Source organism: Salarias fasciatus, chromosome 7 (assembly GCF_902148845.1).
Source record: "Salarias fasciatus chromosome 7, fSalaFa1.1, whole genome shotgun sequence".
In the NCBI taxonomy this organism is placed as follows: domain Eukaryota; kingdom Metazoa; phylum Chordata; class Actinopteri; order Blenniiformes; family Blenniidae; genus Salarias; species Salarias fasciatus.
In genome coordinates this window covers 9858721-9877044 of record NC_043751.1, presented here as the reverse complement: position 1 = coordinate 9877044, position 18324 = coordinate 9858721, and the positions used below count along the sequence as shown (strand labels likewise).

General features: G+C 43.2%; 2 protein-coding genes across 7 annotated transcripts in view; one reads left to right on the top strand and one right to left on the bottom strand.

The window, feature by feature from the left end:
- Positions 1-4178: 4178 nt before the first annotated feature.
- On the bottom strand, positions 4179-11308 carry asb13b (ankyrin repeat and SOCS box containing 13b). 4 transcript variants are annotated; one of them, XR_003931780.1, is made up of 6 exons: positions 7194-9290; positions 6943-7093; positions 6193-6327; positions 5414-5605; positions 5120-5333; positions 4179-4872 (listed from the first exon to the last, which is right to left on the bottom strand). XR_003931780.1 is itself a non-coding variant. In XM_030095963.1 (6 exons), exons 2-6 carry the CDS (start codon positions 7443-7445, stop codon positions 5185-5187), a joined length of 879 nt encoding a protein of 292 aa, XP_029951823.1. In that variant the 5' UTR covers positions 7446-8216; positions 11199-11308; the 3' UTR covers positions 4179-5184. The 4 variants fall into 4 exon arrangements, 3 of the variants coding, with proteins under 3 accessions (XP_029951823.1, XP_029951821.1, XP_029951824.1); XM_030095963.1 differs by adding an exon at positions 11199-11308 and having other exon boundaries at positions 4179-5333; positions 7194-8216; XM_030095964.1 differs by lacking the exon at positions 4179-4872 and having other exon boundaries at positions 5185-5333; positions 7194-7393; positions 8007-9290.
- tasor2 (transcription activation suppressor family member 2) overlaps positions 9387-18324 on the top strand; it is a 23526-nt gene continuing 14588 nt past the window's right edge. For 2 of the 3 annotated variants that reach the window (XM_030095959.1, XM_030095958.1), the window contains exons 1-11: positions 9628-10093; positions 10364-10509; positions 10702-10797; positions 10901-10973; positions 12273-12364; positions 12449-12586; positions 12853-12986; positions 14919-14935; positions 16566-16665; positions 16750-16844; positions 16981-17087. In XM_030095959.1, the coding sequence (XP_029951819.1) occupies positions 10060-10093; positions 10364-10509; positions 10702-10797; positions 10901-10973; positions 12273-12364; positions 12449-12586; positions 12853-12986; positions 14919-14935; positions 16566-16665; positions 16750-16844; positions 16981-17087 (1032 nt within the window). In that variant the 5' untranslated portion in view covers positions 9628-10059. Of the gene's footprint in view, positions 10094-10363; positions 10510-10701; positions 10798-10900; positions 11301-12272; positions 12365-12448; positions 12587-12852; positions 12987-14918; positions 14936-16565; positions 16666-16749; positions 16845-16980; positions 17088-18324 lie in introns of those variants that run through there. The other variant, XM_030095960.1, reaches the window with a different exon arrangement.

Below are 18324 nucleotides of genomic sequence, written 5' to 3'. Positions count from 1 at the left end.
GCCGAAAAGTCGACCGGGGAGGAGCTACGTTTGAGATTATGAACTGAACATGAGCCAGACCACAAACATGTTCCTGGGTCTAAAAAAAAGTCAGGCATACAGCAGCTTTTACCTTTTCTTTTTTTTTTTTTTTTATGGGGAAACAATAAATAAATAAAACCACCAGCGTGTTTCAGGATTGGTCAGTGTGACTGAGAATTATGACCTACCCGTTGTGTTGCAACATACTCGGAACCTTCTCGAAAGTACTTTGTCCTTTAGTCACTTCCTTTATCTGTTTGCACGCCTTTTCAGCAGCAGTGTTGCAACACGTGTAAAGCAAACACGTGTTTGTGCCCAGTGAGGAAAAATAACACACACCACAGTCGCGTTGACCGTGTGTCCCTTCAAAATGTCAAAGTGGGGTAAATTCAGAAAAAAGTTCTTGGCAATAGTCCCCATTTGATACACCGAATATCTCGAGTCCAGAAGTATTCTTTGACTCGTTATCAAATGTCGATTCAGACTTTTCACTTTCACTGTGGATTGACCTGGTTTTTTCTTGCCGGAAACACTTTGAATACAATTTGCATGACCAATAGTAACTTTACAGCCTTGCAAATCACAATTTACATGTAGGACAAGAATGATTAAACTTCTCTTCCTGTGACAATTTGGGGTCGTAGTTTCACTGAGTGGTTTGAATGTTTTTTTTTTGTTTTTTGTTTTTTTTTTTTTTGCAATTGTCATTGTGATATTGTGCAGAAGGCTCAATATCACAAGTTCATGGCCCAGACCATACTCAGGCTCCATTAACCAAAGGAAGTAATCGTGGATTTCAATGAAACGGAAAGGAATATGAAAATGTATACTTTCCTTTGAAAATCAATGTTTAACTCAAGTGGTTGAGACTTGGATGAGCATGGAGCAGATTATACCAGTTAAAAATTATCTCTGAAAACGTCCTTTGTCCTGATGATCGACAGAAAATATGAGCGATCCCATCCAGTTTCAAATGCAAACAAATCTTCGTGATTTACATAGAAGTGGTCCCTACAGGTTATATTCATGAAGACAGTTCCCCAGATCAATCCATTTTACATATTCTTACCTACTTAGTTAAGCCCAGTTTTATTTTTTCTTCGAGTCTCAAGTTACATCTTCTCCAGCCTGCACAGACATTTCCTTCCTCTCCTCCAGCTTCCTGGAGGCTGCTCCACCAGCCACAGCTCAAACCCACAACATGGACTCCCTCCAAAAATAAGAAGAAAAAAAAACATGGACTCCCTCCAAAAATCACAGGGCCTCTCGCATGCGTCAACCGTTAAACCTATCTAAAGCCGAAGGCGTATGACTGGCTCTCGTGGCTTTGCTGATGCCTTGCTCCGAGCAGCCAAGCCACCAACGTCCCTCTACGTGAGGTGACTTCTTCATCTCATTTTTTTTTTCTGCTTTCGAGCATTGACAGCTGCTGTGGTTCAGGAGGGATCGAATGAGATTGGGGAGTGAAAGAGGCCAGCGAGTGGCAGTTCTGGGCAGAGCGCGGGACACCTGCGGAGGAAAGGTTCAGGCTGAAGCAGGATGTGTCGAGACATGTGTTGAATTCTATTTCTGCATTTTCACTTCAGCATTCGTGGTGCGGTTGCTAACGTCGAACAACAGATGTCAAAAATCGGACACAGATAACCAATCGCATGGACTGATTACTTACATTGGTACCATTGAATCTATTCCCAGAGATGCAGGTTCAGAAGTTGTCTGTATTTTCAGGACTTGAAATGAACGTCTTCCTTTAGCCACATTTCTTTTCATTCAAATTTGTTTTTTTGACAACATCTTTTATTTTTCATAAGTTTATTAGTGGGTGTGAGAAATTGCCAATTATGTCCATGAGCTTTCTTACTTTGACAATGTGCGAGTATTTTCACAGCATTTTGAGCACTGGTAGCTGCTTTAGCACTGGTTTCCAAAACTTAAATGTCCAGTGTCCATGTGGAAAGCCCCGAAAGCCTCACTTAAAGAAAATATCACTTCTGCTCTGCTGTTTCACAAGTCTACACCCATTTGGCCTGTCGTTTTAATATTCCAGCACAGTTTCTATTTATAATTCAAACAGTATGGCAGGTGAGACCTGTGAGCTTATAACAAAGTTTGTTTGGATCACAGTGGACGAATCAGTGGGGGTCTCTGATTTTACGCTCCTCTTGTATCAGGAGGCGTATACGGTGTGTAAAAAATTGAGCCAAATGAAATGGATTATGTGATCCAGTGACGTCCAGGTCAAGGGAGCGGCTGTAACACAGTCAATGAGGTTGGAGGGCAAGGTTCTCCGAGGTACAAAGGTACTACCATTTATATCTGACCACTCGATCCACTGGTCTAAGACTGCAGCCATGCCTACTAACTGCATACCCAATACCACAATACAGTCTGGAAACATTCGGTATTTAGGTATAAACATTTCTCCTAGGATATCAGAACTTATAAAACTGAACGATATTCAGTTATCTAAAACAGTAGAGGATGATCTGTTACGGTGGAGACTCTTACCCATATCACTCATGGGTTGCCATCATTAAAATTGTGTTTTTTTACCTAAAGTTAACTATCTATTAACTATCTATTACCAATGATAACAACCAAGCCATCCTCCTGTTGGTTTAAATCACTGGACTCATATAGATACTGTATATCCAAATTTCTCTGGAAAGCAAACCGTCACATATCAGTTAGAAGTGTGGGGTGGGAGGTGGGAGTGGTTTGATAGGAAGGTTTAGGGGGCGGCTGAAGGAGGGTAGGGGGCATGGAGGGGGAGGTGCTGGGATGAGCCGGGGGCTAGACAGAGAGTTGTGTGGGCATGTCTGTGTGTGCGGGTGTGTGTCAGGATGAACATGGGTGTGCGATTGGATGGCTGGGTATATGAGGAAGGAGTGTCATGCCCTTTGGTCAGTGGCCTCGGTGGGCCTGGGGGTGGTGGGCCCTGGGCCTGGACTCTTCCGCTGCCCCGTTTGTCCTCGCATCCCCCCCTCCTGATGTGTGATGTGCTTCTTGGATTGGCGGTTCTCTGGCTGCGGTTGTTTTGTGCCCTGGTCTTTGGGACGGCCCATACCTGGTGGCCATCTGTGGGGCTGGTTTTCCTGGGTATGGCCTTGGCCTTCTACCTGAGTGGGTGGGGTCGGCTCTTGGGGCCCCCTGCTCTTCTCATCCTGGGCGACTGGTGCATGGCGGGGTCAGCACCTGCTCGTCTTGGTCAACTGGCTGCCAGGGGTCCTGGCCGGGGCCTTCCTCTGCCCCCTTCTGGACCGATGCGTGGACATCTTCCTGGGGTGTTGGTGGTTGGGATCTGGGCTCTGGGATTGCTGCCAGTCCTCTGGGTTTGGGAGCCTTCTCAGAGGTTACATCTGCATGATCACAGTGACCTTTCATCACTCTGCACTCTTCGTGTTCTGCATGTGGACACAGATCCGGTGTCTCTGCGTTGTCTTGTGGGGTGTCAGACTATTGGCTATCTGTGTTAGGTAGCTCCTGGTGCTCTGGTTTTTAGTTCGATACCTGTATCCTCAGTTTGCCCATCCCGGATAATTGCCAGCTATGTTTCCTTTAAAAGCTCATAGGATATTCTCAATTGTGTCTCTGAGCAGGTGTAGTAGCTGGTTGTCTGCTGCATTGATTTCGATTGACAGATCGTTGCGCTTTCTGTTATCTCTCCCTCTTCCCGTCTTTCTGTCCTCCTGTCAGGTCCAGTAATATTATGAACACGTCTTCAAGCTCAATAAAATAAAGTAAGAAATCAGATAATCAAGAGGAGCTTTGTACTCATAAGCTCCCTCACAGCAGCCAGATCCTCATTCTGTTTGTTTTGATGCTCCAATACAAAATTAAATAGATGAAAATTAAACTTTTATAATAAAAAGCAATCCTTTCCTTGGAAGAAACTAGAGATACCAAAAACTACAACAGATGGTTATTTTAAATCTGTCATTAACTTATCTGAATATCGAATTGTTAAGCTGATTAAAATACTGAAATTCATGTTGACCAGTTACTCCTACAGGTTGACATGCAGCCTGAATGGGTTTGTTCTGTTCTGTGAGTCCACAAACAACACGCCACTCATCATCAGTTATGAACTAGGCCTAAAACATAGCTGTAATCAATCGTAGATAGTTTTTGTTCCTCATGGAGGAAAACAACTCCATATTGTTTTTCCAAATAGTCTGTAAGTTATCTATTTTATTATTTACATGAACTTCATAGAGGTAAGACCATCTGTATATTTACAAATGTACATGACAAATACATAGTTACAGAATATTTACAAATACATACAATGAGATAACCCTTGCCAATAAACCCAGAGATACCATTGAATAATCCAGTTGATGGTCACATTCCATTGAAACAAGTCAACCTTAATGTTAATGTAAACCTTTGTAGAAACAACTGAAGCTTCAAAAAGCAGTGTGTAAGATTATTAAAATATATATACTCCATAAGAACAAAGAAATGTGTTCTCCCGCTCAGGGGATCATCCCACCTACATTCAATCGTGTTTTCCGTCTCTTCCAAAGAGTTCTGCACTTGACTTTGTCGTGAAGAATGAAACTGAAAGTCATGGAGGATGATCAGTGACGCTTCCAATGTGTTAAATGTTTGGGCTCAGCACACACCCCCAGAGGTGTGAGGTTACTGTGATTATTCAGCGCGCTGCTGGAAAGCACCGGAGTTTCAGTGCTGCATGTAAGACGATGATCAAACCCAGCACCAGAGCCATGAGAGAGCAGCCACCTACGCAGGTTCACCAAAACAACAGCTCATTTGATCTTTCGATTTTCACAATGAGCAGCTGTAACTGTACTTCAACTGTCAAATGGAGTTCTTTATGAAGAATATCTACAAACAGGAGCAGGAGAAAAGAAAGAGAACGTAAATGAATATTCAAACCTGATGTTGACCTGTTGTCAACAAAAGAGCAACGCTGATGATGGCTTGTTTCTCCAGGATACAAGCAGCCAGATTGTGAGCAATGTCTAGGATTCCTAATAATTAAAATCTACTAATGTACATGTCTTTTCTGGCAGTGTTAAGACATCTGTGCAGCATTCTGTCATGTGGATTTCTGGACACAAAACCAAATTACCTGCAGTTGAAAACCAGACAGCATTGAACCTGCGAACAGCTGCACTCAAGTTCCTTCACAGACCATTAAATTTCAATAACCTGAGGCGGCATGTAAAAAAGAAAGCTGATGATGCGGTTGGGCAAGTTCAGCTTGGAAATGACTTCATGTGCTCTCAAGCCGAGCGTCCTCCTAAAAGCGACTCTGCTGATCTGCTGCAGACTGAGGGGTGTATCTGAGGAAGACAAACCACCAGTTAGATTGCACTGGTACTCTGATAACGACAGGGTGCACACCCAACGTGCACTCACTCACTCTCATAAAACTCAAGGCAGAGGTAGGAGGGAGAACCCCGACTGGCGTAGTGGATGGGCTTCTTGTTCAGGTTGTCCCTGGCGTACAGGTTCCCCCCAAACTCCACCAAAAGCTCGATCAGGCTGATGTTCTTTGTTTTGGCTGCGTGGTGGAGGGCGGTCTCATGGAGCTTCGCTGCGTTCACGTTTGCCCCTTTGAGGAAAAAAAAGCATGTCAAAAGTGTCTGAGTGAGAAAAATATTGATGTTGAATTCAGAATCCGTATCTGTACAAAATCAACACCACTCCCACAGATCAAGAAATACAGGTAACAAAACAACATGAAGCTTGATTCTGTAACCTGAGAGAGAAATAAGAAACAAACCAGCAGCTTAAACTAAATTAAAATTTTAAAAGGATCTCCAACAAGACAAACACAGTGCAACACACTGTGCAAGATGTTTGCAGTCTGTTCTCATTTCACTTAATAAATAACCAGTTTTAAAGTTAAACTGACATTTGCTTCTCCTGAGACAACCTATGATGTAATGAGATAATCTTCTACATTTGATTATTGCATTTTGCTATGACATGGCAAGATGATTAATTGCTTTGCAGTTTATAATTATTAATCCACATTGATTTATTTTGGGGTTCTACATGTAATGGGCTTATCTAAAATACTTCAGCTTTTGTAGAATGTCCACTTGAATATTGTGGTCCGATTGTTTCTTATATTTTCCACTCATTTTCCCTCTTAATTCTCTGGCCATGATGTAAAAGGAATGAACCTGGACTGACCTGCATTGAGGAGCACTTTGGCGCAATCGTAATGCTGCCTGGCGCAAGCGACATGAAGCGGCGTCCCGTAGTGGCAGTCATGAGCCTCCATGAAAGCCCCTCGATCAATCATTAACTGAACACATTCTGAATTACCTAAAGATAAAAAGATATTTGTTTACTCGCTTTTGAAAAGCATGACACACAAGCACATAAAAACACTTTTTTTTTTTTTTTTTTCTGTTTTGATCAGGCCAGGGTGGTTACGCTTGGCATTTGGGATGTGTGTATAGTTCATGATAGTGCGTGCTGTTTGTGTACCTTGAACTGTGCTGGATGATAACAGTATGAGTCACCAGTAATAGTCAGAACATGCAAGAACATCCAAGAACTTGACTGATGCAAAGAAGGAAGAGCAGCTTAGAAAAAAAAAACATGTAACATACTGCTTTTGATCAAGATAAGATCAAGAAATATATTTAGAACAGAATTGAATAGAAGTCATTTCTACGTAATTCTGGTCTCAAGTTTCTTCCGTTTCTTTTTTCAAGCTGCAAGAGTTCTTAAGAAGTGGCTCAAGATCTTGATCTCGGAAATTCTCCAGCTTGTTAGAACATGAGTCAAGAATTGGGTGTTGCTTTAGTAAGAATACTGGTCCTCACTAAGGTTTTAATGCAACACAAATACTGTGCAGAAGCAAGTCAACAGAATAATGAAATAGATAGGACTCAAAATCCACTGCTTTGCAGTGCTGCAATTAGTGAGACACACCTCCCATGCACGCCTCGTGAAGTGGAGAGAAGGTGAACAGGGGAGGGTTGACTGTTGCTCCATACTCCAACAAAAGCTTGACACATTCCAGGCTACCTGCTGCACAGGCGTCACACAGCGGTGTGCTGCCATCAATGTTACGAGCGTCAACCTGTTGGGAAGGTCCACCAGATATTAGATTTGCACCAATAAAAAAAAAAAAAAGTAATTGGGCTCTTTTATGAAATGTTGATGTAATGAATCAACGTCACCTGTGCGCCAGCATCCAGCAGCAGTCTGACACACTGGGTCTGGCCCTGGATGCACGCCTCATGCAGAGGAGTGATGGAGTCCACAGCCACAATGTTGACTGCTGCACCTCCCTCGATCAGCTGCTGCAGCTGGAGGGCCCTGCCCTGTGCAGCAGCCTCGTGCACTGCAGACCGGTCTGTCCAGAATCCCAAGCCATGAGCTGCAGATACGTGAAACTTCAAATGACTTCCAGTCATGATGTCTACAGTCATTGTTCATGGTTATCACTCGTTTCTAGATCAAGGTTCTTCCTGTTGCACAATTCAACTGAAGAATCCAGGCTCAAGCACCAAGAGCAGATACATGTTCAAGCAGATATCAGGCTGCAGCATAATACAGTTTAATATTTTATAAGCGCTGTAAGATGCAGGAGGAGCTCTTTACTTTCAATTTGTCAGATTAACCTCCTCTACAACAATGCTGCTGAGGTTGTAATAGAAGAGCATAGCTGTGTTATTGGATCCAGTGTCCTGCATCGCCTGGAGCACATTGCTGGACGTGTTCAGGTGAGCAACATGCATAACTGAAGCCTGTCGGCCTCACTAACAGGCTTACAATTTGCTGTCATGCTCTCAAATTAACATGGGCTTCTCCAAAGCAAGCTAAGACTACTAACATAGCTACACGTTAGATGGACAGTCAGGGACAGTCTGCACGGGAGGAAATCTAAAGATGAGGAGCGACAGCATGTATCGACCCCATGCAATCAATTCCTGGTTTATTTATATCACTTGTCTTGGGTGAGTGTTGCTCATCAACTGTAAGCTACTTACCGATTTCTCCATACAATGACGGTCTGGCCCGAGTGATCTCCATTTCATGTTCCGTGAAGGACACAGACTCACCCAAACGTGCACTTCTTTTTAAAGCACGGCGAAATAGCGTGAAAGGGCCTCATAACTTCGAAACACGCCGGACAGCCGGTGCAGGTAGCCCGAGGAGAGCAGCCGGGGTTCAGCTTTCATAAACAGAGCCGGTGCATTCTGGGAAATGTAGTCACCTGGGTCAGCCACTCATAGAGAGAGTATACCGGAAATTAAATCTATATTTATTTAATTGTGGGATATGAAGCAGCAGGTTGAAAAAGTTCATACTTCCGGTCTGCTCCCTTTCATTCCATATTGCATTTTTGTTGTGTTGAATTGTTTTATTTTTATTTTGTCAAATAATTAAATTAGAATAAATAAATCTATATAAATGCAGAATTGAACATATTCAGTTTTTTCACAGTCTAGAAAATCTGTTTGTCTGGTGAACCACATTGGGTGCCAAAAATTAACAGAACGTCTTGAAGCCCTCTTGATTTTAAGAGGGATAATAATTAAACATAACTCAGTCCATATTTATTTTATTTATGTGACCAAATCAATGCAAAAAATAAATGACTATTGTTGACTAATGACTAATGTTTCAAATATCTGAACATGTGATGACAAGTGAATCCATTTACTTCCTGTTTTCCAAAAGTAAAACAGGAAGTAAAAAGCTAGTTGCATACAATATGGCTTCAAGTTATGAAGACTGCATAATCCTAATGTCCCAGGGCCAAAACCTAAGAGTTTTTCCTCAGAAAAAGAGGAACTTGTTGGTTCAAAATACAATACAGAAATTGTATTTAACATAAAAATAAGTCACTTTAATTTATTTGTCACTATGCAGCCTGCAGGTTGTGGTGAGGGCTGGAGTCTAATTTTATACTGGCAAAAATAAAAAGGTTGGGAATCACAACTTGATAACCAAAGACAAAGACTTTCCGTGTTTTATTATGTATAAAATGATCTCAACAACTGATGGTACATAAATAACTTAAACTGGATTAAAATAAATGTTTCAAAAAGTCAAAATGCAAGCTAACTTCAAGTTCTGGTGTCAAATTACGGAGTCCCTTAAGGGACATTTTGGAGAAAAAATATTTGTTAGTCCCCATTTCGAGGTTTCGTCGCAGATAAAGTGGACTTTTAAAATAATTGGTCAATTGAACGCCATTAAAAAGTGTGTCTCAATAAAGCTGTTGGAAGATCATAGCTGGCTCGAGCTCAAATCCAGCTGCTGCGCTCCGCCCCTCCTCCCCCCCTCCCCCCCTCCCCCACATCCCCCCCTCCCCCCCCTCCCCCCCCACCTCCCCCACCTCCTCCCCAGTCTTCAGTTCTTCACATTGCTCAGGAAATATTTCCAACTTCCTTTTCACTTTCGAAGTTAGTATTCCGAGCGTTGATTTTGAATAAACACTCAAACTCCAACCCAGCGTCAGCACGGGAAGAGCTGGTTTCTCGGGGCTCCGCCGTGCTGCGGAGTCCTTCCTGTTGTTGAAGTTGAAGCGGAGTCTCGCAGCGTCAGAGCGACTCGGCTCGGCTCGGCTCGGACTGCCTCCTCTGTCTCGCTCTCTCTGCCACCGCCACACTTTGGTTTGGTGTACCCTTTCAAGATGGATGCTCTCGACTCGATAGGTTTCTCTTTCTTTTTCAGTCCGGACCATCCATGTGCCTCACAGCCGTGATAGAGACCACGCCGACGGAGTGGGATTTATTCTCCTTTTCACAGACCCGTGACTTGCGAAGCCACGAAAAGTGAACGTACCTGGGTTAAAGTGTCGCTTTGCTGTCGACCGACGTCTCCGCACTCTAACTTCCTGGGTGTCGAGTTGGACCGTCTGTCTAAAACTGCGACAACACCGAGAGCGACTTCATTTTTTCCTTTTTATTTTATTTTATTTTATTTTTTTTGAATGCGCTCTTCATGGGATTTTTTTATTTTACTGCGATGTTTTTCTGTAGAAACAACGGTTTTCAGCGTCAGGAGCGAGAAGGACGAGTCATTTTATAAGCGATGGAAAGAGAGAATGGCGGAGTCTCGAGTGAAGGTGAAAAAAAAAATCTTTGTTTTAAGCACTACGTGACATTCGCTTTCAGACTTTTAAAGTATATTGTTGAATCGCCGTCAAACTGATTTGTGACATGAAGAAGTCTCGGTGTGGTGTTTGCGTGACAGGACAAACCGTCCCAGGATTGGCAAACACTTAATGATTTTTTTTTTCTCCCTTATTTAAAAATCCAAAATCCAGTTTGCTGTAATTTTCCAGAGAGGTTCCGTATGTGGCTCACATATACCTTCTCTTTTTGTCCACTTTTAGGTTTTTTAATACCTGTGCCAGAGTCGTCTCAGCTCTTTGAGACTGTTCTGGCTCCACTTCAGAGTGCCTACCTGTATGAGGAATCAAAGCAGTTTTTCAAATACAAGTCTGCTGTGAGGGTGAAAAACCCAGCGCTAGAAGCGAAGGTCAGTTCAAACTCAATCCACCTTGTCCAACTTTATTAAAACATCCTAACATGTCAGTATCAGGCAAGCATACAGTTGAATATTTACCTCATTTTAGTACAATCTGTGTGACACAATGTTAGAAAGTATGAGCTGCTCCCAAATGCTGTTAACACTTTCAACTACGTTTTTTGTTTTCCGACATTGCCACAGTACAATGCCTTCCGAGAAAAGAGGAAGCAGGCAGGATACTCAGAAGATGATCTGAAGGAGTCATATGGGTTTTTGCTGTTTGATGATGCCAACAAGGTACAGATTTGAGACACAAGATCACAAAAAAAACAAAATAGAAAATACATGCCATCCAATGTTATGATTTTCCTTCCCCCCCCCCCCCCCCATCTGTTTGAAGGCATACGCACTTGGGAAAACTGGTGTGCTCACTGGAAACAGCACATGCACAACTCTCGGAGATCCGTCAAAGGGTAAATTATGACCTGTTTCCCTGTCTGTGGACATTTTGTTAAACAGTAGTGAGAGCTCGGTGTCGGCAACGTTTGTACTTCTCGATCGAGCGTGAGCAGGAGGCACAGGAAATACACCCAGAAAAGATAAGTGCTCAGTTAGGTTTACATGAAGATTAGTTCTACTCAGAAGTTAGTTGCTTGAAAAGACAAGTCAAGAAATAGTATTATGTCTTCATTGCTTACCTTAATAGTCATGTACAGACACATTCCAGTCCATGCAGCATATCCAGAGGATTCATAGGAGAGCTGGAGCTGAGGAGCAGTCTGTGTCTGTGTCTGTGTCTGGTGCTGCCGCGGCTTTGAAAGTGAAAGCATTTCTGAGACCTCTTAACATACAAAAAGAAAGTGGAAGAATGTATGTTGTGAAACAGAAAGTGTGAGTTATAGAATCGGCTTGAAACGAAAGTGTGGTGGCTGTTTTTTATTTTCCTGAAACATTTTTCCACTGCCGCAGACATTGACTGTCGTGCTTGCGAGCGGCCTGGCTGAAGGGCTGTGCTGTGTTGCAACAGCGCTTCCTGCATTAGGGTGTGACAAGTGTACAACTAGTTCAGCACAAACCTAAGTCAAAGTCCTTTTCTCGAAGCTGATTTTCAGGAGGATTAAGGATGACATTGCAATAATTATGCCACATGAGAAAAAAAAAAACATTGTAATTGGAAGCCTCTGTATTTCATGCTTTATTTGATACCTCTGTGATTTTGGTCTTTATGTTTATTTTTTGACGTTCTCGTGTAGAATTCAGTGGGGGAAGTATAGCGCATGTTGTTGAAGTGTTGTTTTTTTTCTTTCTTTCAAAGAGAAGTGCTCAGCGTTAGAACCCTTCAGACCTGTTGAACCTGTTTGAGCCTCAACTCAGATGACTGACTTAGTCAGGATCCGTTACTGACCCAATCAACTGTTGCCACTTTGAACACTGAGAAAGGACACAGTGTCCAGTCTGAAGCTGTTGGGTTTATTTTTGAAATTACACTGTTAGTATGCCTCAAAAACTTTGATAAGATAAACAAGATGGACATGCAGATATTTTAGGTAGGGTGTGTTCTGGAAAAGTGGTGGCAGTGATACTGTAGGAGTTTCTTTTGTACAGGAAAAAAATGTCAGTGTATTGAGTTGTTTGTGTTTTTGTTCCTCTTCCCCCCCACCCCCACCCCCACCCCCCCAAAACCCCGTTGGACTCTAACATCTTCATCAGTGACTTTCACAAGTATACTCGATGAAAATCCTCATGGAGTGAAAATTTCCTGTGTTTTAAAGGTGTCTACATTTCAATGTTTTCTGACTGTCTGGATTCAAACTGCTGGTATCATGGGAAATCTGGATACATCGCCATCATCAGGCTTACAAAGGTACTGAATACATTTCAGATTATCCATATGGACGAGTTGTGTGGCTATTTGAAATGAACTCATTGGCTTGTGTGTTTCAAACAGGGCAAAGTTAAGAAAGTTGTAGAGATTTACACTCAGAACCTTACTACACCCACGGAGGGTTTCGACTGTCACGTGTCTGAACAGCTGCCTACGGTGTCCTCCGAAACCAGCTCTTTTCTCGCCTTTGAGCGAACCCAGGTATGGTATGAGTTTTAGAATGTAATTATTCATTCAAATATAACGATGGTGATATTTCAAACTTATTTTATTAATTTCTTATTAAATTATAAATACACACACTGATATCATCACACTTGGTGTCAACACTCAGATGTGCCAATATTTTGCACATGATTTTAGTTCTTTGTACCACAAACACAAATATTTTGATTACCACACTGCATACATGCTTGTTAAGACAGTTAAATGGAGCTGGAGTTCCTTTTTTTTTCTTTTTCTTACAGTATTACATGTATGAACGCCTGAATGATGGAAGCAACGAAACAGCCCCGTCACCCAGTGCCGCCTGTCCATTTGCAATTGTAGAGTTTTCATATACGGATACCAAAGCAACACTTCCAGTACCACAGGAAAAAAGGTAAATAAACATATTCCCTTCTCCAATTTTTAATGATTTTCTGATCCACTGTCAATCGACTTTTGCCTAAGCCCCTCCCCCGAACACAAATGAACCAATAGCATTCAACTAACTACCCGGAACATGGATATTCTGATTATAAACCTTCATAAAAAAAAGCATTAGAGCTGCCCATACTTGTTTTCTGGGCTATTTAAGTTATAAAAAATGGTCAAACGATGTGCCTGGGGCACATGCAACAGCAACACCAGGTATCCCAAAAGGATTATCAAGGGGTTTTATTTCATCCCATTCATTCCAAGCTAAGACAATGTCTTTGTTTACGCTGAGCAATCTAGTCATATATCAATCACATTGATTGATATTATGCTTCCTTAAAGGTTCAATAACTCAGAAATCTACTAGAAAAATAAAATCGGGCATTACTTGCACCCATTATGGGAGGAACATTTGTTTTAAACAATCTGTCTTCTCCATCAACAATGTCTTGGTCAAATTTCTTTCATTCAAACTGAGAGGTAGGAGCCAGAACAACTTGAGTGGGCGGGGCTAGCCCGTCACTGCTTCCAGGTTCCAGAACCAATCATATGTGAGTTCCCAAGTCTGCCTAACAACCCAGCATTCCATTTTTTAATGCCTGTTCTGCCAGCTCTGCTCCGCCCCTAAACTGTCTAAACTTTCCCAAACTTGCAACCTGCGCGCCACTCTCCGAAGGGGAGGGAGAACGAACGCTAATGTTACAAAGTGTTACTTATTGTGCCTTTAAGCGAGCCAACTCGCTTATCTGACGGACACTGATATCGAATGAGGCTTGTCTGTCTTGATTTTGGTTCTGAATAAGGCTGAATCCCATTTCACCCCTTAGCCCTTCCCCTTGGCCCTACCCCTCGTTTTGCGCGTTCACGTGGAGGGGTAGGAGTGTCCCAATTGTCATTATGACGGAGGGGTAGGGCCAAGAAAGAGGGCCAGTCACCCCTCCAAAAGGAGATTCTCGAGAGGCACACTCCAAACGGAGGGGTATCGGCCGATGGCGAGGGGCGCTTGTTCTTTCAGCCTAGATCATGCCTGGCGGGCGGGGTTAATTCACTTCCGCATTGACTGGAGTGATCGTTTCCACACCCGCGCATTCCAGGCGCATTCCAAACACAACAGATAGACGATTATTTTCAATAAACTGGTTTCTTCAACACGGCCCGCCTGGAATGCGCGGGTGGGAAACGAGCGCCCCCGCCAATGCGGAAGTGAACTAACCCCACGGTCCAGGCGAACAAAACAAGCGCCCCTCGCCACCATCGCCACTGGATGACAGATTTCTCAGAAAGCCTTCCAAGATCGGCAAGATGGCGGCGTCCGCAACGAAAGACGTTCATAAATGTCAGTATTTTGTCAATTAATAAAGTTTTAAAATGTAAGAAAAACATTCTTCTTCGGCAGATAATTGTCGCATCTGCCTACGTCATCGGCAGCGGCGACTACTGATGACATACGCGATTGTCGGAGGGGTGTCCCAATTCGGAGGGGTTGACTTTCTCCCCTACCCCTTAGCACTCCGTTTCATAGGCGGAGGGCTAAGGGGAAGGGCCAAGGGGAAGGGCTAAGGGGTGAAATGGGATTCAGCCTAAGTCGCTGTTGTCACAGCAGCCGCTAAATGCGTAGCTTTTCTGATGGCAGTTATTGTTTTTCTTCTCCTGTGGTGCATTTAATGTTGCAACTGAGTTCGCCCCACCATTTACAAAAGTTTCAACAGTCTGAACATCTGAAGTATCTCTAAAAACATCTTGTTTTTGCTCACCGAGATTGAAACATGAAGTCAGCTGTGACAAATTGTCCGAGTTGTCCAAGTTAGCAGCAGTAAGCGGCTGAGCCAAAGGTCAATTATACAAGCTGAAAATATTGTTTTTTGATCAACTGTTTCTCTGTTTCTCTTTGCAGTGAGGTGAAAAGAATAGGTAAGAGAGGTCATTAATGTTACAAATATAATTTATTTTTGTAATTATTATATATTTTTTTGCTTGTAAAGGTGCAAGAATCTCATAAGTAGAGTTGGAGGTATGTTAGCTAAAACCACCCAAACATTTATAGGTTTTCATGTTTTAATGAGGATAGCATGCAAACAATGACAGAAGGGGGAGGAATAAGTAACTGAACCCTCTGCCTAAGGAGGCTTAAAGAGCAAATGAAACCAATTTTTACCAAACAATTTAAGTCAGGTGTGTGCCCAATCACTGATGAGTGGCTTAAAGCTGCCCTGCCCACCATAAAACACACCTGGTAAGAATGAAGTTGATGAGAAGCATTGTCTGATGTGCACCATGGCTCGCTCAAAAGAGCTGTCTGAAGACCTGCGATTAAGAATTGTTGTTTTGTATAAAGCTGGGAAAGGATATGAAACCATCTCTAAAAGTCTGGATGTTCATCAATCGACAGTCAGAGAAGTTGTCTACAAATGGAGAGAGTTTGGCACTGTTGCTTCTCTCCCAAGGAGTCCACCAAAGATGACGCCAAGACTTCAGCGCAGAATACTCAGAGAGGTAAAAAAGAACCCTAGAGCGTCTGCTAAAGACTTCACTGGCACAGTCCAAAATCTCTGTGCACTCATCAACTATATGTGAAACAATGGCCAAGAATGGTGTTCATGGGAGGACTCCACGGAGGAAGCCACTGCTGTTTAAAAAAAACATTGTTGCTCGTTTAATGTTCACAAAAAGGCACTTGGACACTCCACAGAAGTTTTGGCAAAATATTTGGTGGACTGATGAAACCAAAGTTGAATTGTTTGGGAGGAACACACAACGTCATGTGTGGAGGAAAAATGGAAAAGCTCACCAACATCAACACCAACCAACATTGCCTGGACAACTTGCAATCATTAATGGAAAAATGAATTCAAAAGTTTATCAGGATGTTTTCCAGGAAAACCTGAGGCCGTCTGTCAGACAGTTGAAGCTAAAAAGAGGATGGATACTGCAACAAGACAACGATCCAAAACACAGAAGTAAATCAACTTCAGAATGGTTTCAGAAGAACAAAATACACATTCTGGAGTGGCCAAGTCAAAGTCCAGACTTGAACCCCATTGAGATGCTGTGGCATGACCTCAAGACAGCGATTCATGCCAGACATCCCAGGAATCTGACTGAACTACAGCAGTTTTGTAAAGAAGAATGGGCCAAGATTAGTCCTGATCAATGTGCCAGACTGATCTGCAGCTACAGGAAGCGTCTGGTTGAAGTTATTGCTGCCAAAGGGGGGGGGGGGGCACAAAATATTAAATGTGATGGTTCAGTTACTTATTCCTCCCGCTTCTGTCATTGTTTGCATGCTATCCTCATTAAAATATGAAAACCTATAAATGGTTGGGTGGTTTTAGTTAAAGCAGACACTGTTTTTTCATCTGTGGGATTTTAACAAAGATCAGATCACATTTGATGGTGATTTTATGCAGAAATGTGAGAAATTCCAAAAGGTTCAGATACTTTTTCATACCACTGTAACGATATACAGATGGAAACAAACAACTTACGTTTGTGTGTATGTTCACATTTTAAAGAGATTTTTGTTGTGTTGCATTTATTTCAGCTCGCCCATACTTGCCTTGGAGAGGAAAGCTTCAGATCGGGAGTCAGTCTTACAGTGTTGGACTGAGATCTACAGCAGGGGCTTCAATGCCTTCAAAACTGTAAGATAAAAGTGCAAGTAAACAACACACCATTTTCATATTAGGCTTTTGCAGAATATTTGAATTTTTCGTTGTTTTTGTAAGCCCACCAGTGGTGAAAATCGACAAAGCCATTTCCATGGTGGATCTCAGACACCTGTTGCCAAAGACTGTTTTTGAGACCTGCTTAACTGGTGAAGGTATGTTTCTAACATGTCAGGAATGAGGAAATGGTGTTTTTACGAATGTAGAATCACATTTACAAAGTGTTTCCATATATTTCACTGAGAAGTGAATTTATCTTTGTTAAAAATGTCTTACATTACTGTCTTTTAGCATTTCTGGATGGATTGTACTGCAGTCTCTGTGAGTTAATTTCAACTGAGGTGGAAGAAAACAGGAGTCTCGCTCTGCTTGTTGCTGAGCTCAAGAAGAAAGATGCTGTAAGTTTGTGTTTTCAGTCAATGTTTCAAACACTAAGGTGCAGTCATTTGTTATACGAACAAGCTAAAAGTAAAAGATTTGCTGCAGTCAACTCATTCCAAAACCAGTCATTAGTAGTTTTGCTGAAATTAGCTTGGCTTATCACTACAGTGGGGGAAAAAAAGTATTTAGTCAGCCACCATTTGTGCAAGTTCTTCCTCTTAAAATGATGACAGAGGTCTGTAATTTTCATCATCGGGAAGGAGCCCGAGCTTGTGACGGAGGTTGAGAGGTACCGGCTAGATATAGTCAGGCTCACCTCCACGCACAGCCGGGGCTCTGGAACCCAATCTCTCGAGAAAGGCTGGACTCTCCACTTCTCTGGCGTTGCCCGTGGTGAGAGGCGGCGGGCTGGTGTGGGTTTGCTTATAGCCCCACAGCTCAGCCACCATGGGTTGGCGTTTACCCCAGTGAACGAGAGGGTCATGTCCCTGCGCCTTCGGGTCGGGGACAGGTGCCTCACTGTTGTCTCGGCTTACGGGCCGAACAGCAGCGCAGAGTACCCGGCCTTCTTGGAGTCCCTGGGAGGGGTGCTAGACAGTGCTCTGACTGGGAACTCCATTGTTCTACTGGGGGACTTCAATGCTCACGTGGACAGCAACAGTGACACCTGGAAGGGGGTGATTGGGACACTTGGCCTCCCTGATCTGAACCTGAGTGGTGTTCTGTTATTGGACTTCTGTGCTAGCCACAGTTTGTCCATAACAAACACCATGTTCGAGCACAGGGGTGTACATAAGTGCACTTGGCACCAGGACACCCGAGGTCGGAGGTCGATGATCGACTTTGTTGTCGTGTCATCTGACCTCCGGCCGCGTGTTTTGGACACTCGGGTGAAGAGAGGGGCAGAGCTGTCGACCGATCACCACCTGGTGGTGAGTTGGATTCACTGGCAGAGGAGAAAACCGGACAGACTTGGCAGACCAAAACGTATTGTGAGGGTCTGCTGGGAACGTCTGGTGGAACCCTCTGTCAGCATGGTTTTCAACTCGCACCTCCGGGAGAGCTTCTCTCATGTCCCGAGGGAGGCTGGGGACACTGAGTCCGAGTGGACCATGTTCTCTACCTCCATTGTCAAAGCAGCTGCCTGGAGCTGTGGTCGTAAGGTCTCCGGTGCCTGTCGTGGGGGCCACCCCCGAACCCGGTAGTGGACACAGGAAGTAAGGGCTGCCGTCCAGCTGAAGAAGGAGTCCTATC